The sequence below is a fragment of the Cololabis saira genome, chromosome 12 (assembly GCF_033807715.1).
Source record: "Cololabis saira isolate AMF1-May2022 chromosome 12, fColSai1.1, whole genome shotgun sequence".
In the NCBI taxonomy this organism is placed as follows: Eukaryota; Metazoa; Chordata; class Actinopteri; order Beloniformes; family Belonidae; genus Cololabis; species Cololabis saira.
The window spans coordinates 8040983-8056362 of record NC_084598.1 but is presented as its reverse complement, the minus strand read 5'-3'; the positions used below and the strand labels follow the sequence as shown (position 1 = coordinate 8056362).

Sequence of the window (15380 nt, the reverse complement as noted above, 5' to 3'; positions counted from 1 at the left end):
GCTTACAAAAGTCTTGACGCTTGGTCCGACTTCAAGGCAGGATTTGTTGTAGAAATTAAAGTGATGAGGACACCGAACTTTATGATTTGACCGTTTAACGTTAGCTACCCAAAAATCCAACATTACCTGATACAAAAATACTAATTTTTCAGCAGTCTGTGAAACGATAACTCTGATTTCTTGCTAAATCTATGAGTACAGTCGATTCCACAACAGCTCTTTCCCATTTTAGATGTTTTCCAGTTGCTCAAACTGAAAGTTTACGCTGACACTCAGTCTTTCTGCAGGTCAGTAGGCGTAACCTGCTGTGAAGTCGCATCTGTGACGTCATTCCCTCTATACTCACACATCAAGGGTATCAGTCTGGATTTCAACCCCCCACAGGATCTTTGCTCCATCGTTCTCTACCACGCGTGGAGGTATCTCGGTTTAAGGACTCCAACCCTCGACCTGACACAGATGTGCACTATTCCAGATGCTTTGCTACGGTGTTCCATGAACGGCTTTCATAACTTCTGGATGACCACACACCTCAAGCATGGATCCTCAACCAGGACCAGGACCTTGAGGGTTCTACACGGTATCTCAGAGCTCTCTGGGACCGCCGGGCTCGCCACCCGTCCCTTGAAATACGGAATTGTTACGTAATTGGTAATTAAAAGTTTATTTCACAATTGTCCCATGCACGTCTGTCACAAACATGAACAACGAACTAACAATAATGAACAAAATAAAGGACATTAAAGGATATTAAAGACAGCAACATATATTGGTATGCTCTCTGTTATTTATTGATGTCATAATATAATGTACAGGTGATGGTTGGAAAATTTGAATATATTGCAAAACTTCATTGGTTTCAGTAAATTCAACTAAAGGTGAAACAAATATATTATTTTCCACTTCATGCAAAGTGAGATATTTCAAGTCTTTATTTTTTATAATTTTGATGATTATGGCTCACAGTTTATGAAAATCCCAAATAAAAAATAAATAAAAAATTCGAATATTTTATGAAATCAAATAAGCAATTCAAATCATCAACATTATAACAAATAAAGGCTTAAAATATCTTGCTTTGCATGTAATGAGAATATGTAGTATTAGTTTCACCTTTTAAGTTGAATTCTTTAAATAAATTAACTCTTGCACCATGTTCTAATTTTCCGACCTTCACCTGTAGGTTATATTTATATTTACCTGCATACAGAACATCCTGGCAGATGTGACATACATAGCATTTCAGTTACTATATTGTTGGTTGTCTGTACAGTCATGCAAGTTCAATTCTATTAAAGGGATTGTGACATGAAAAACACATTTTTCTTGATTTTTTGTGTTTTGTTGGGTGTCTTGACATCAATTACACCCAAAAAACAACGAACTTTTAACATTCAGTGTATTGTGTGCTTTCTGGGATTTTCCGCATAACTGTGCAAAAACGGCGCATGTGGTTTGGTGGCGGGTCGTTACGTATAGACCCGCTAAATCACCGCCCCCTCCACCCAGCTCCCTGCCTCCTCTCCTCTCCAGCGCACCATAAAGGCTTATTTATGGTTCCGCGTTACACCGACGCAGAGCCTAGGCGTAGGGTTACGCTGCGACGCGCACCGTACGCTGAACCCTACGGCGTAGGCTCTGCGTCGATTTAACGCGGAACCATAAATGAGGCTTAACACGGAGCTGTTTAGAGCCTCTTTTGTTCTAATCACCGGAGGAAAACTGCTAAGAAGACCCGCGGCCACTGACTGGACTTAAGATAAGGGGACAGTGCTGCTTGCCTGCCTTTATTTTTATGATTGTTTGCTGTGGTTCGCCCTCCTGCTTTTCCGTGCATGCTTCGCCTGTCGCTCCCGGCTTAACTCTCCGACGCCGCTGTGAGCGTATGGCTGGGCTGCAGGAGGTTGGGAGGAGGAGCGGAGCAATGATTGACAGGAAAGGGGGGAAAGGAAGCGTTTTTCACGGCGCAAAAAAACACTGTAATAAAAGGCCAGGAATAGAGTACTAGAGTGAAGTTTTTCTTGTTACACTCTTTTAGACACATTTGAGGGATGTTGGCCAAGACTTTTAATAGTGTTAAAAGCATGTTAAAAATGATGTCACAATACCTTTAAAACACTTTAAACTTAAAATCAAAGCATTTTGTTTTTCATATGAAATAAATACATTTCTATGCAGTTTAGAAGTTTTTGGGATGTGCCTTTTTTTGGGGCCTGCGCTGCTGAAATCGGGGCATCCCTTATTTCTATTTCTGAAAGGTAGTAACCCTAAGGACCGCCCTGTTCTGAACAGATGTCTCCAGAGCAGCTCAACAGTATATACTACACCTGATCGCCAGCTTTCACACTCCCGGTGAGGTCTTGATTAAGGCCTTTTAATGTTCCGTTGATGAGCAACATTTCCCAGCATTCCACTAACATGCAGACAGCGCTGAGTCATAGATGACGTATGAGTCATGGAATGGAAGCTTTGTCACTTGACGGGGCAATGATCCAAAATAACATTTCAGCCAATTTACTTTAGAATGAACGATCCAAGGTTTGGGAATGACCTTGTCAGAGTCCGACCTCAACCCGACTGAAAGGTTGTGGAGGAACGTTAAGAGAGCTGTGCATAAACCTCCAAAAACCTCAACAAACTGAGACGATGCCGTAAAAAAGAATGAGCCACAATTCCTTCACAATGATGTGAGAGACAGAAGGTCACACAGAAATAATGGGGGTGCTTAGTATTTGCCAGGCAAATATGGAGTAGTTTTTGCATTCTTTTGCTTATGACTGTAAATTGTTATCCAATATTTCATGCTTTTACCAAAGTCTTTCCAAAAAAAAATCACTTACTTCCTGGTGTAGTTTCATTGTTGGGCGGAATGACAAGAGATAACATTTCACATGGGTCTGGGACCTCTGGAAAACAAACAAAAAAACAAAAAACATTCTCATTTCACACTTTATTAGGTACACCAGTATACTGAATAAAGTATAGATATGATATTATTTAATGATAATTAGATAGATTTACAGCATGGACTCTGAAATGTGTTCAAAGATAGCAATATCTGCCACCTGTGCTGTTGAAATTGATTTAAAATTATTTATGCTGATCGGTAGTCTCCCTTTTTATTGTTTCTCCCTCCTTGTGTTCTGTGGGCTGTGATCTCGGTGCATCTGATGTAGCTTTCTCTGCTCGCATCATGTATGTTTTTATGTCTGAACGTGGCTGTATGATGAATGTGTGCTGAATGATTATATCCAGTACTCGAGTTGTAAAAGAAAATCAGGGGGGATGGTGGATTTTATCATATGGGGACAGATCATTTGTGCTGATTACAAATAATATAATATATTACAAATAATAGCAGTGACCAAAACCCCTGCAGAAATACTGCAGGAATGACATAGCAGCAGTTAAATGCAGCCTTCTGTAAGCTTTAAATATCCACTGGGCTTACATCAAATACATCAAAACACAACAATAAAAAACAGTTTTCTGAACTTATCAATATGACTCTGTCCTTCATAGGATAAGTAACATGGATCACTGCAAAAACTCACAATCTTAACAAGAATATTTGTCTTATTTCTAGTTAAAATGTCTCATTTTAGTCAAAACAATCTCATTACACTTAAAACAAGATTCATCACTGGAAAAAACAACAATTTTCACCTGTTTCAAGTAGATTTTCACTTAAAATAAGTAGAAAAATCTGCCAGTGGAACAAGATTTTTTTTGCTTGTAATGAGAAGATAAATCTTGTTCCACTGGCAGATTTTTCTACTTATTTCAAGTGAAAATTTATTGAAACAGGTGAAAATTGTCAAAAGTTATTTTTCTGGTGATGACTTTAAATGTTGAAATAGCAGTAAAACCACATTCATTGATGAAATGACATAAAGGATGGAAAGGGGGGATGGCAGTTTTACAGGGGGGATGATTTTGACCGTTTTTGTTTCAGGGGAAGATGCCATCCCCCCTCATCCCCCCTCAACTCCAGTACTGATTATATCTGCTGCAAACCTAATCGCAAACGAAGGGACAAATTAATAAAGTGAAGTGAAGTGAAGTGAATAAGCACTAGAGAAAAGAATGGTTCATGTTTAGAGATTTCTACACTTACCTGCATTCATAGCCAGGACGTATGATTCAGGGGTCCGTTCAGGCAGTGGAGGGGGGGCTTCCTCATCCAGAACATCTTTGACAACATACACAGTTACATTCAGCCACTAGTGTCTATGGAGCTTATTATAATGCACACACATGATACACTTGCACAAAGTTCCCTTTCACCTGAGGCAGTAGAATCAAACTTCAGGGTCTGATCATTTAGCAGCAAAGCCGGTCCACTGTTGAGAGGGCTCTGCGTCCAGTCGGTGTCTTCAGGTGAGCTTGCTGCTGTCTCCTCTGACGACGGGGAGCTCATAGGTGAGTCAAAATAGGGGTCTTCCACCATGTGACAAATGGCTTTTGCCACATCCGGTGAAGGTGGCTGCAGGAGTGATGACATGTCATCACTCCCATCCTCCACTGCAGGGAGTTTCTGGCTGGTTTGCAGCGGTTTAGAGACGCTCATGGGTCTTTCATCCGGTCCATTTTCTGCAGCAGAGGGTAAGGGAGTGTGCAAACGTAGTAAAGCACTCATCTCCTCATCGAGCAGGCGCGGGTGTTGTGGCATATTATCCAACTCCTTGCTCAAGTCAGACAGCTCACTTTCAGCCACGGCAGCCATAGCTGTCACCTGTTGAGTTTAAAGGAGGGTGAGAATCACTACAGGGTCGGATTAAAAACACTTTAATTAATATCCCCATGTCTGCATTTTACATATGTTTAGTGTTTGGCTTCTCTGTAAATAGAGGGTCTGCATTGATGTCACTTCCACACTGGACCACAGCCCCTTACTCACACTGAGTGGCAAAACATCAGCAAAAACAGCTGCAACTAGTGGAGAAGACGGGATAACAGCTGATTATGGGCTTAAATTAAAGGCAGTTGGACTTGACAGTGACCCGTACAATTACCCCAAGAACCAGTGGTCCATGGACATTAATATTTGTCCACAAATCCAGTTTCCTGATATTTATATGTACTTAATTTCTACACTGGGGAAATACACGAAGCAAAGCTTGAAGGCTTACAAAAGTCTTGACGCTTGATCCGACTTCAAGGCAGGATTTGTTGGTGAAATTAAAGTAATGAGGACACCGAACTTTATGATTGGACTGTTTAACGTTAGCTACCCAAAAATCCAACATTACCTGATACAAAATGGGAACCACAAATCCACGTTTCGGTGCCTGGAATCCAGTTGTTTCTGTGAATTGCAGTGATCCATTTGTCTCTCTTAAGCTTATTTTTCGGCGGTCTGTAAAATGATAACTCCGATTTCTTGCTAAATCTATGAGTACAGTCGATCGCACAACAGCTCTTTCCCATTTTAGATGTTTTCCAGTTGCTCAAACTGAAAGTTTACGCTGCCACTCAGTCTTTCTGACACTCAGTCTTTCTGACACTCAGTCTTTCTGACACTCAGTCTTTCTGACACTCAGTGGGCATAACCCGCCGTTGAAGTCGCATCTGTGACGTCATGCGCATTCCCTCTATTAGAGCATTATTGTAGAATATGTAAATAAATAGGGAAAACATGACCTGCTAATTGAATGTGCAGGTACAAGTACAGCAGCCGTGTAACTGACTCATCCGGCGCTGCTCATTCTGCTCTTTAGCTGCTGATTTTTCCACTGATAACATGCCTTTGTTCTATATTAAAGTTAGTAAAACCACAAGAAAGTGACAGCTACACACGTGAAGGTGGTTGCAGTCACTAAGTGTAGATGGAACAATTACAGTGGCGTGCAAAAAGCTCTCAGACAGATATATTGAATCATACAAAATTGTTAGGGCTTTGGCTCACTCACAGTCAGCCAGGAAACACAAAGTCATACAAGTTTCATATCTTTATAAATGCAACTTAAGACTAAAAGTACTTACTAGAGGAGTTACTAAAAGTATGAACTCCTCTACGCAACCACTTAGCACGCCGATAATGATAATAATAGTCAGAAAGAAAGTGTTAGGTTTTAGGTTTGTCAGAGGACTTTTGATATTGTTATGAAACTTTTCTAGAGGTATCTCCGTCTGTAACCCTTCACCTCTTGAACATTAGATATTGATACCATGGACCTTTCTTCGAAACAAACATTCAACCCAAACTCTTGCCACTGTGTGCATTGCAATTTTCTGCACCAGCTCACCAGGATTTTTTTTACCTCATTTTGCCAGGTTGGTGCATCCATGGGGTGCAAATATTGCTGAAACAGCAGCTTAATGGTTCTGTAGACGAGCAGATATTGTTCCTGAAGTTAAACGACAAAAAGACGGTGTTAGGGGGCATTGCCATGGAGCATCATGCTCAAAACCCAAATCAACAAAAGACATTTAATGCAGAGAAAAAGCATGCAGCTGACATTAAAACATGGTTGTGCTTATGGGAAGGCTTGTACTTTAGGGATTACCTTGGTTTGCACCACGGACGGCCTCTGGGTTCTCATGGTTTCAACTAAACTGTAGACATTGAAGTCTGAAGAAATCATCTATAAGCAAGCAGACGAATTACATAAGGGTTCTTTATAAATCATTCAGATAAATAGCATGCAAAATGATTGCAAGATAAACATCTCACCTGTTTCCTGAGGAGGTTCCATGTATAATCAATGACACACAGGGCCCCTGTTCTCCCACAACCAGCACTACAATCACAGGAGCAAAAACACATATGATCACTTTCAAAGACATTTATGGAATCATTAGAAAATAATAAATGACTGTGTGTTATTGTCAACCAACGCTTTCAAAATAATAATTATAATAATAATAATAAAGCTTTATATTATCTTGTCTCTTTCTCAAAGTGTGGTCAAAACACCACAAAGATACAATGCAATGGTTTTATTTTTAGCAGTGCCTTCAAATCTATTCAAAACAGACTTCAGCTCACTCTACCACACGCAAAAAAAACCCAACAAAACAGATGACTGAACCGGCAGTTTCATTCCAAAATACCTTTTTACCTGTTTTTTTTAAAGAAAAAGCATCATAAACTGCTAAATTAACATAATAATCTGTGTAATAAATATAACGGCAGAGCTACCGCTTTTTAAACTAATGATGATAAAATACATTTTAAAGGAGCATGAGGCAGGATTGAGGCAGGATTTATGAAAAATATTCGTATACGTTTTAAGTTTTCTAGTAATAATGTCAGATGAAGCGTTCCAAACCAAAAAGAATGAGCCCTCTAGTGTATCTCTCTGTTGCCTTGAACAGGCTGTGTGCTGCAAAATGTGCTGCAATTCTGGGCCCGAATTTCCCGCGCTGTCCTGCGGATGTGACGTCACATGACGCTGCATGCACGTTCTCCCCGTTCTCCCGTGCCAGCTTCACTGTTGGCTGCAGTACCCCCAACGGCCCTCATGGTGAAGGGTGGCGCTAGAGAGTCTCATTTCTTAAAAGGAGCCTCATGCTCCTTTAAAGTAGAACCTAAAATGTATTAGAAGTCAGTTTCAGAGACCTGGAATGGTTGCTGTTTGTGTCTCTGCCTGTTCCCGTTTCTGTTTGTTTGTCTGTTTTCTTCTTTGCAGATTTCTAAGGCTTGTGGGCTCATTGTGTGTTTCCTTGTGTTTCTCTCATTTCAGACTAGCAGCGGAGCCCCCCCCCCCCCCCACGTATGTTTATTTTAATGATAAAAAAAAAGCATTATAGATTAGATTATATATTAAAATGCATATATATACTTTAGGTTTTACCAAACTTTGTATTGACCATTAATATAGTATATGCAGACAAAAAAAAAAGAGAATAAAAGTAAAACAGATTCTTGACAGAAACAGGTCACTGATACTGAAACGGCCACGAGGCCACGACCACCACCCAGTGTGGTTTCACTGATCCGGTCTCCGTTGCACGCAGAGTGCATTTACACGTGTAGGCTCGTTCCTTTTTGGTCAGATCTCTCAGAACAGATGTTAACAGCTGTCTAAAGAGGCTTTTAAGTAACTTAGAAATGATTTAGTTTTTTTGCTTTACACATACGTTGAACCAAACAGACCCACTTGTTGAGAATTGGCTAATCTTTTTTTCTTATATGAACTCTGCAAATGCTTATGAGAATTTCCCATTGCTTCTCCCCACTGGGGTACAGTGAACGCAGCGCGATGTAAAGATGTGGGTGGAGGAAAGATGACGGCTTGTACTCTGACTGTACAAAACAATGTCAGGTTACATAGCAACTACATGTTTTTACATTAATATGTGATCATTTGACATAAAAAATATTCAAACATGATTAGAAGTGTTTATATCTTCACATTTTAGTCCGTGCATCAACCACAATTTAAAGAACAAATGCTGTATTTATCTTACTAGAAAGAGTATATAGTGAGAGGTTCCCATAAAAAAACTGAACTTTACCACTTTTGTCCACGGAGCAGTTTAAAGCGCTCTATAAAGTTGGTATGGTATGGTATGTTTCAAGGCTGGAACAACTTCTAGGTCGCATTTTCAAAACTAATTGCTTGTCTTTTATTTGGGGGGAGGGAATGAACGTTTTTAGCGAAGAGATCCAAGTGTTCCTGAAAACTGGCAGGTTTGAGATCTCATTTCCAAAGGAAGCCTAAGGTCTGAGTGGTTTTAAGATTGTGCTGTAAGCACTGGGGAACTCAGGGAAATGCCCAGTGGCCGAATTAAAAACCATAACCAGTCAATCAAAACTAAAAGTGTTACTTTCCCACACTAAAGGTTTTCACACATCTGCGGCCATAAAGCTTTTTGACATTATAGTTTTGATCTATTTCATTTCCATTGTACGGTAACTTTCAATTTTTAATAACCTTCACATGCTTTTAATAAAATTGCATTCAAATATATTAAACAATGACTAAAAGCAAACAATCTCTAAAACTTCTGAAATGCAGTTTATAAGACAAAAACTCCACAGTATGAAAGTTTAAACCGAGGAGTTTATGATTCTTGCAAGTTGAACTGCTGGTGCCGGCTTTTAGTTACTTTACTGATAAGCATTTTGCGTTCAAAGACACAAAAATTATAATTATAAGTGTGCTGTCAGCTAAAAGAAAAAACAAGAGAGGAGACCGCACACTTTTGCTCCCTAGTGCAGATTTATTTAGCACATCAAACGTGGATGTGCGTGACCTATTTTACCCTTTGTTCAGGTCAGCTAAAAGAAACTTTCTGGAGCCAAAACACGCCTAGATCTAGTTTCATATGGCAAATATTTGAAACTTTTATTTGAGATAGAAAAGGCGTGAAGCGCAGCAGTCTTGAATGCAAAAAATGACACGTGTGGTTAGCCTCAAAATAAATACAAATCCAGCTCTATGGAAACAGAGGCCATGAACTCTCCTCCTCTTTCATCCATTAACATCCGTTTGCCAAACATTTGGTATTTGACTTGCATGGAACTGTGCACTTACATAGTTTAAATATACCTTTTTTTCTAAAGGAGCTCTAGTCACACTAACACTTAAGTGAAATTACATTTATTTAAAAGAGCAGCTTATTCTGATGTTGGTCAGTTGCTCAAGTGCAAACTACAATTGCCATTTACCTGCCAAGACTCTTGTTTCAATTCTCTCTTAAAACTACTTAACATAATTGTGTTCCCTAATATAAAGTTGACTTAGGGTTGTTCTAACTCCAGAGCTGTTGTCTAAGAATTGAAACATAGTTGTTATTTAGGTGAAGATCAGATGTCATTTTATAGTGAGTTTTTGGCATGGAAAAAAATCATTAAAAAACACCACACCGCAAAAACTCAAAATCTTAACAAGAATATTTGTCTTATTTCTAGTTAAAATGTCTCATTTTTAGTCAAAAAAAATCTCATTACACTTAAAACAAGACTCATCACTGGAAAAAACAACAATTTTCACCTGTTTCAAGTAGATTTTCACTTAAAATAAGTAGAAAAATCTGCCAGTGGAACAAGATTTTTTTGCTTGTAATGAGAAGATAAATCTTGTCCCACTGGCAGATTTTTCTACTTATTTCAAGTGAAAATTTACTTGAAACAAGTGAAAATTGTCAAATAGCAAGTTATTTTTCTGGTAATGACTCTTGATTTACCGGTAAGTGTAATGAATTTTTTGACTAAAAATGAGACATTTTAACTAGAAATAAGAATATATTTCTGGTAAGATTTTGAGATTTTGCAGGGAAGGAACAGCTGGCTAAAAAAAAAAAACAATGATTAGAAAATGTGTTTTTTAAAGATGTTGCGTGAGGCTGTCTGACCTGCAGTGGATGCAGATGGGGATGTCGTCGTGGGCCTGATACGAGCGCATCTCCTGCAGCATCTCCAGGATGGGGGGGATGGACTGAGGCACGCCGTGATCCGGCCAGTTCACATAGTGCAGCTGTTTCACTGTGTGGCAACACTGGAATAAAAAACCAACAACAAAAGGATTATTTTAGACAGATCTGAAAACGACCAGTTCGCTTAGATTGTACTGATTAAGATTGGCATAAATCAGCAGAACTCTGCTAAGATGTCAAGATGTCACAAACTGCCTTCAGCTTTTGTAATTGTAAAAAAGTCAATGCTTACCTTGCGATAAGTCACCCGTAATATCCTTGTTATATAATCCCCTTTATTTTCCTCAGAATCCTGTTGAAAACAAACAACAATTAAAGCTGCAAGCAGCGATGAACGGGCCCTCGCACCCTTGTGCACGTTCAGGCTGCAGTGGAAGCTTGTATGACTTGCATGTAGATTCTTCAGGCCTGGACATTTAGTGGATGAAACCACCCATGAGTCTCTATATCAAACCATTCAAAAGTTATGGCAGAAAGTAGGAACTATCAGATATCGACCAAACAGATGAAGGGGGGGGCGCGCTTTTTGCCGTCTATCGTCGCCAGGGTAACGCTTTTGACTGAGAAAAGTAATGCGCATCGTCGCAGGATCGAGACGCCCATTTTGATGTATAACACACCTGGGTGCACGTTACGGTTCGGGTGAAGAAACGGCCGAAGGAATGGCATAAATTGCGCTAAAATTACACGATTAATTCAAAATGGCCGACGTCCTGTTCGGTTTCGGCCATGGCGCCAAGAGACTTTTCTTTAAGTTGCGACATGATACAGGTGTGTGACGATTTTCGTGCATGTACGTCAAACCATATTGTGGGGCTTGAGGCACAAACTTTTCTAGGGGGCGCTGTTGAGCCATTAGGCCACGCCCATTAATGCAAACCATTAAATATCACATTTTTCACCAGGCCTGGCTTGCGTGCAAAATTTGGTGACTTTTGGGGCACGTTTTACCTTTTCAGGCCCTCATTTCGACGGAAGAAGGAAAAAAAATAAATTCGTACAGATCCAATAGGGCCTCCACACTGTAAGTGCTCTGGCCCTAATAAAACAGCAGTCCATCTGTTCTGCTTTTTGTTTTGCTGCTCACAAGTAAGACCACCAAGACTTTAGAGACATACCGATGGAGTTGTGTGTCGATCAGACAAACGTATAACATCAGCTTATATTTTGGAACTTTTTAAAAGCAGGAAGAAAATAGATAGATAGAAAGATACAATTACTCACACAGTGAACTGTAAATGGTTCGCAAATAAACTCCTCCCCTTTCGGAGGCCAGTAGAGCTCACACTTTTTCTAAAGACAGAACAAAAAAAACCCATGAGGATCTGTGTTGGTTTTTTTTAACATTCCTATTGTAAATTCATTTGTAAAGAGATACCACAACTTCAGGAAGACTATGAGAAAATAAACGTTGTGTATCAGTGTGGAAAGCAACTTTACCCTTCCCATCTCAAATTCACGACAGGACATCACTATGACCTACAGAGTCCAAACAAGGAGAAGAACAAATAATTTAGGATGAACAAATAAGGAATAAGGCTTGTGAAAGTTCACTTGACCCCCCAACACACACACGCACGCACGCACGCACGCACGCACGCACGCACGCACGCACGCACGCACGCACGCACGCACGCACGCACGCACGCACGCACACACAAAACAAAGGCCTACCTCGATGTTGTACTCCCAAACCATCCTCAAGAAGTCGATAACTGTGTGCGGCAGGGGACCCTGAGTGGCGATATAAGCCCTGGTCCCCGACGCCCCCTGCATACAAAACACTCTTATAGACAAGCTGTTGCCATTTACGGCTGTACTGCAAGATTTGCACACATGCAACTTATGAAATGTTGATCAAAAGAATGATGTAAAAGGTGTTAACGTACCTTGATGAAACTGGCATTGATGTAGTCGGAATTATTCTTCGACGTGTTGAAAGTGAGTTTTACTCTGCTGTGGTCAACTAAAAGAGGAAGAGTCAGTCAGAGAATAAAAGGTTGTACTCATTGGCAAAATAGAGCACAAATGAACTAAATTACCACCGAGATAAAAGAAATAGCCCCCCGGAACAGCAGACAGATATACAGGACTGTCTCAGAAAATTTGAATATTGTGATAAAGTTCTTTATTTTCTGTAATACAAAAATGTCATACATTCTGGATTCATTACAAATCAACTGAAATATTGCAAGCCTTTTATTATTTTAATACTGCTGATCATGGATTACAGCTTAAGAAAACTCAAATATCCTATCTCAAAAAATGTGAATATTCTGGGAATCTTAATCTTAAACTTTAAACCATAATCAGCAATATTAAAATAATAAAAGGCTTACAATATTTCAGTTGATTTGTAATGAATCCAGAATGTATGACAGTTTTGTTTTTTTAATTGCATTACAGAAATTAAACAACTTTATCACAATATTCACATTTTCGGAGATAGTCCTGTATTCCACAACGTCAAATGACAACAAATATTGAAATTATTTGTTTTATTCCAAAATAAAAATGTTAATTAATGGAATCAGCTCAAAAAAATATGATTTGTCAAGTTAGTTAGTCAGAATGCAGAAAAAAAAAGAATAGGAAATAAGAGATGGATACATTTTATTTCAGTGTTTCAAAATGTGTTTTAGGGTTCAAGCTGACGTCTCAAGGGTCAGGATGTGAACTCTCATTTAATGTAAAAGTACAAATCAAACCACAATTTTCCAACATTCCCACTGAGCAACACTTACAGGGAACAATGTCCTTGTATCGGTTCTTTTTGACGTTTTCCTGCTTTTCTGCTGCCTTGCTTGGGTAGGCCTTGTCACTGCGGTACTTTGTTGACAGACTTTTCAACCTCTGGAAAATATGAGAGACATTTTTTTATTTTTTTGCTAACAACATCATCATAATTCCTGAAATACATTTTAAATAAATACACTTTGAACTTGAAGTCATGAGCACATAAAAAAAATGTAAAATAAAAAAAAAAGGTTTTAGAAATGAGTACATGAAAGCACAAAGATGCAAAGAGAGGCAGAAAGGCTAAGTATTTAAGTCTTTACGCTTGAATTTGTGAAAGCAAAATACAACTCTGGAATTTGGTTATTACTTGCTTCTTGTAAAATATCAAATCACCACTATTTATTAAAGAATTAGCTGCTTGAAAAGTATCATAATCCCTTTATCAAATGCTTTTGTAACCTTAAGCAGCAAGTAGCCCGATCCCTTCCTGAAAACAACGAGATCACTGATGATTATCGTGATGAATCTGATTGCTGGGCAGATATCGGTTTAAACAATATCTGTGAATGCAAATTAGAAGTCTCATTAATACCTTTCACAGGCATGCATTCACTTTGATGCACAGCTTTTTGAATTTGTTATCGACAGCTAAATAATACGTCGAATTTGATCAAACAATAGTTTAATAACTAACTCAAGTTGTCCGTGAGAAAGGCTTCTCAATGCCATTTGTGACAAAGAGGAGGAAGCTCGCTGGTGCAGCTGCTTTTACAAGCCTCATGCCAATATGTACTTTACAGGAATCAAAGTGTGTACAGGCAAAACTACAGAAACCAGCACATTGTTTAGTCTGAACTAAAACAGTATAGCTTAAATAATGAACGCAGTAATAACTACTACGGCACCCCATTTTCCATTCTTGCTGTTGGAATCGCATCACCTTGAAATCTAAAGAGAAATAATGGTGCTATTTCCAAATGAATCTATTAACTGTCGTGTTTCGTTTTTTGACATTTTTATAAATGAATTACTCTGACAAAATGGGGAAAGAGTTTGTGTCTATGAAAATAGCTCAACAAAAGAACAGGCTTTTTAAACATGCCGGTTATCATCATGGAAAACCAAATAGATAAAGAGAAAAAAGCATCAGAGAGTTGGTGCGAATCGGAGGAAGAGGCAGATTTACTTAATTCACCACCCCCTTGATGAAGAAACTGACTTTAAGAGTCTCTTGGTGATGGCAGATCAGTGCTCAGCGTACTTGTTGAGACACTGGTCTTTTTGTTCAGAGGTCGGTTCTGGCTCTTCCAGAGTCTGTTAGACCTTCCAGACCATGTGCCGCTCTAACTGTACAGAGTATGTTTTGTGTTTAAAGGAACTGATGCAACAGCCCCTTCCTGTGGAGTGGTGAGGTGGACCAGTATGACAGCAAAGGGACACCATGTAGAGCACACAGCGCTGTCTTCGGGTACTTCCTCGATGGGTGCAGACCACAGAGTACGTCATTAACGGTGGCAGAAAGATCTATGTGTGAACTTCTCACGCATGCGAGTCTCTATTTTTTGTCTTTTATGTTGAAGGTTGGAATGCATTTGCCTACATCTCTTCCTCATTGAAGTGTCACAGTGTCAAGCATCAGTGCAAAGAGGAAGCATACAAAAGTAATGCAGCCACAACGGCTGTGGAAAAAATCAAGGGTTATGTCATTTTCTGAGAAGTTGTAACTGTAAAAGACTACAAACTATCCTTCTCATTGTGCTTCCAATCCAAACATGCAAGGTTTCATAGTGTAAATCAAAAAAGAAATGTAATAACACTTCTTCTACACTACTCAGAACTGGAACGGTTAACTCACCGCAAACTCCCCAGCAATGCCATTCGGTTCCCCATCACCCACAGCCTCCTGGCTCTCCAGCCGGGTCAGGATCTCCCTCAGAACCCGGGCCTGCTGCTCCATGCTTGGCTGTGCACCTCCTGGGTCAGGACCACTCTCTCAGGCATGTCAGGTCACCAGGGTCTCTGCCAAGCGATCAGGGCGTAGGGCTGCCAACCCCAGTGTCTAGTGCTGTGGCACTCCTGTTGCCATAGCTCACTTCTCTGTTGCAACTGTCTCATCAAGGAACTATTGTGACGGAACATATGAACTATTTTAGAGGAAGCAAGACCAAGCTTCTGTGGTTAGATTAAAGATATTGCCGCGCCCCCTTGAGTGTCTCTCACTGGGTCCTAATGTCACTTGGGTGTTTTGATCGCAG

The 15380-nt window shown here is 39.7% G+C and overlaps 1 protein-coding gene across 2 annotated transcripts in view; it reads right to left on the bottom strand.

Annotated features, from left to right (window-relative positions):
* Positions 1-15300, bottom strand: part of ptpn22 (protein tyrosine phosphatase non-receptor type 22) — a 23657-nt gene extending 8357 nt beyond the window's left edge. Inside the window, exons 1-14 of one of the 2 annotated variants that reach the window (XM_061735363.1) lie at positions 14981-15300; positions 13131-13239; positions 12276-12352; positions 12061-12156; positions 11827-11865; positions 11611-11679; positions 10619-10678; positions 10306-10448; positions 6677-6743; positions 6510-6587; positions 6264-6350; positions 4288-4735; positions 4118-4192; positions 2841-2906 (exon numbers count right to left, since the gene is read on the bottom strand). In XM_061735363.1, the coding sequence (XP_061591347.1) occupies positions 2841-2906; positions 4118-4192; positions 4288-4735; positions 6264-6350; positions 6510-6587; positions 6677-6743; positions 10306-10448; positions 10619-10678; positions 11611-11679; positions 11827-11865; positions 12061-12156; positions 12276-12352; positions 13131-13239; positions 14981-15082 (1516 nt within the window). In that variant the 5' untranslated portion in view covers positions 15083-15300. The remainder of the gene's footprint in view (positions 1-2840; positions 2907-4117; positions 4193-4287; positions 4736-6263; positions 6351-6509; positions 6588-6676; positions 6744-10305; positions 10449-10618; positions 10679-11610; positions 11680-11826; positions 11866-12060; positions 12157-12275; positions 12353-13130; positions 13240-14980) is intronic. The other variant, XM_061735364.1, reaches the window with a different exon arrangement.
* Between the last annotated feature and the right edge of the window lie 80 nt (positions 15301-15380).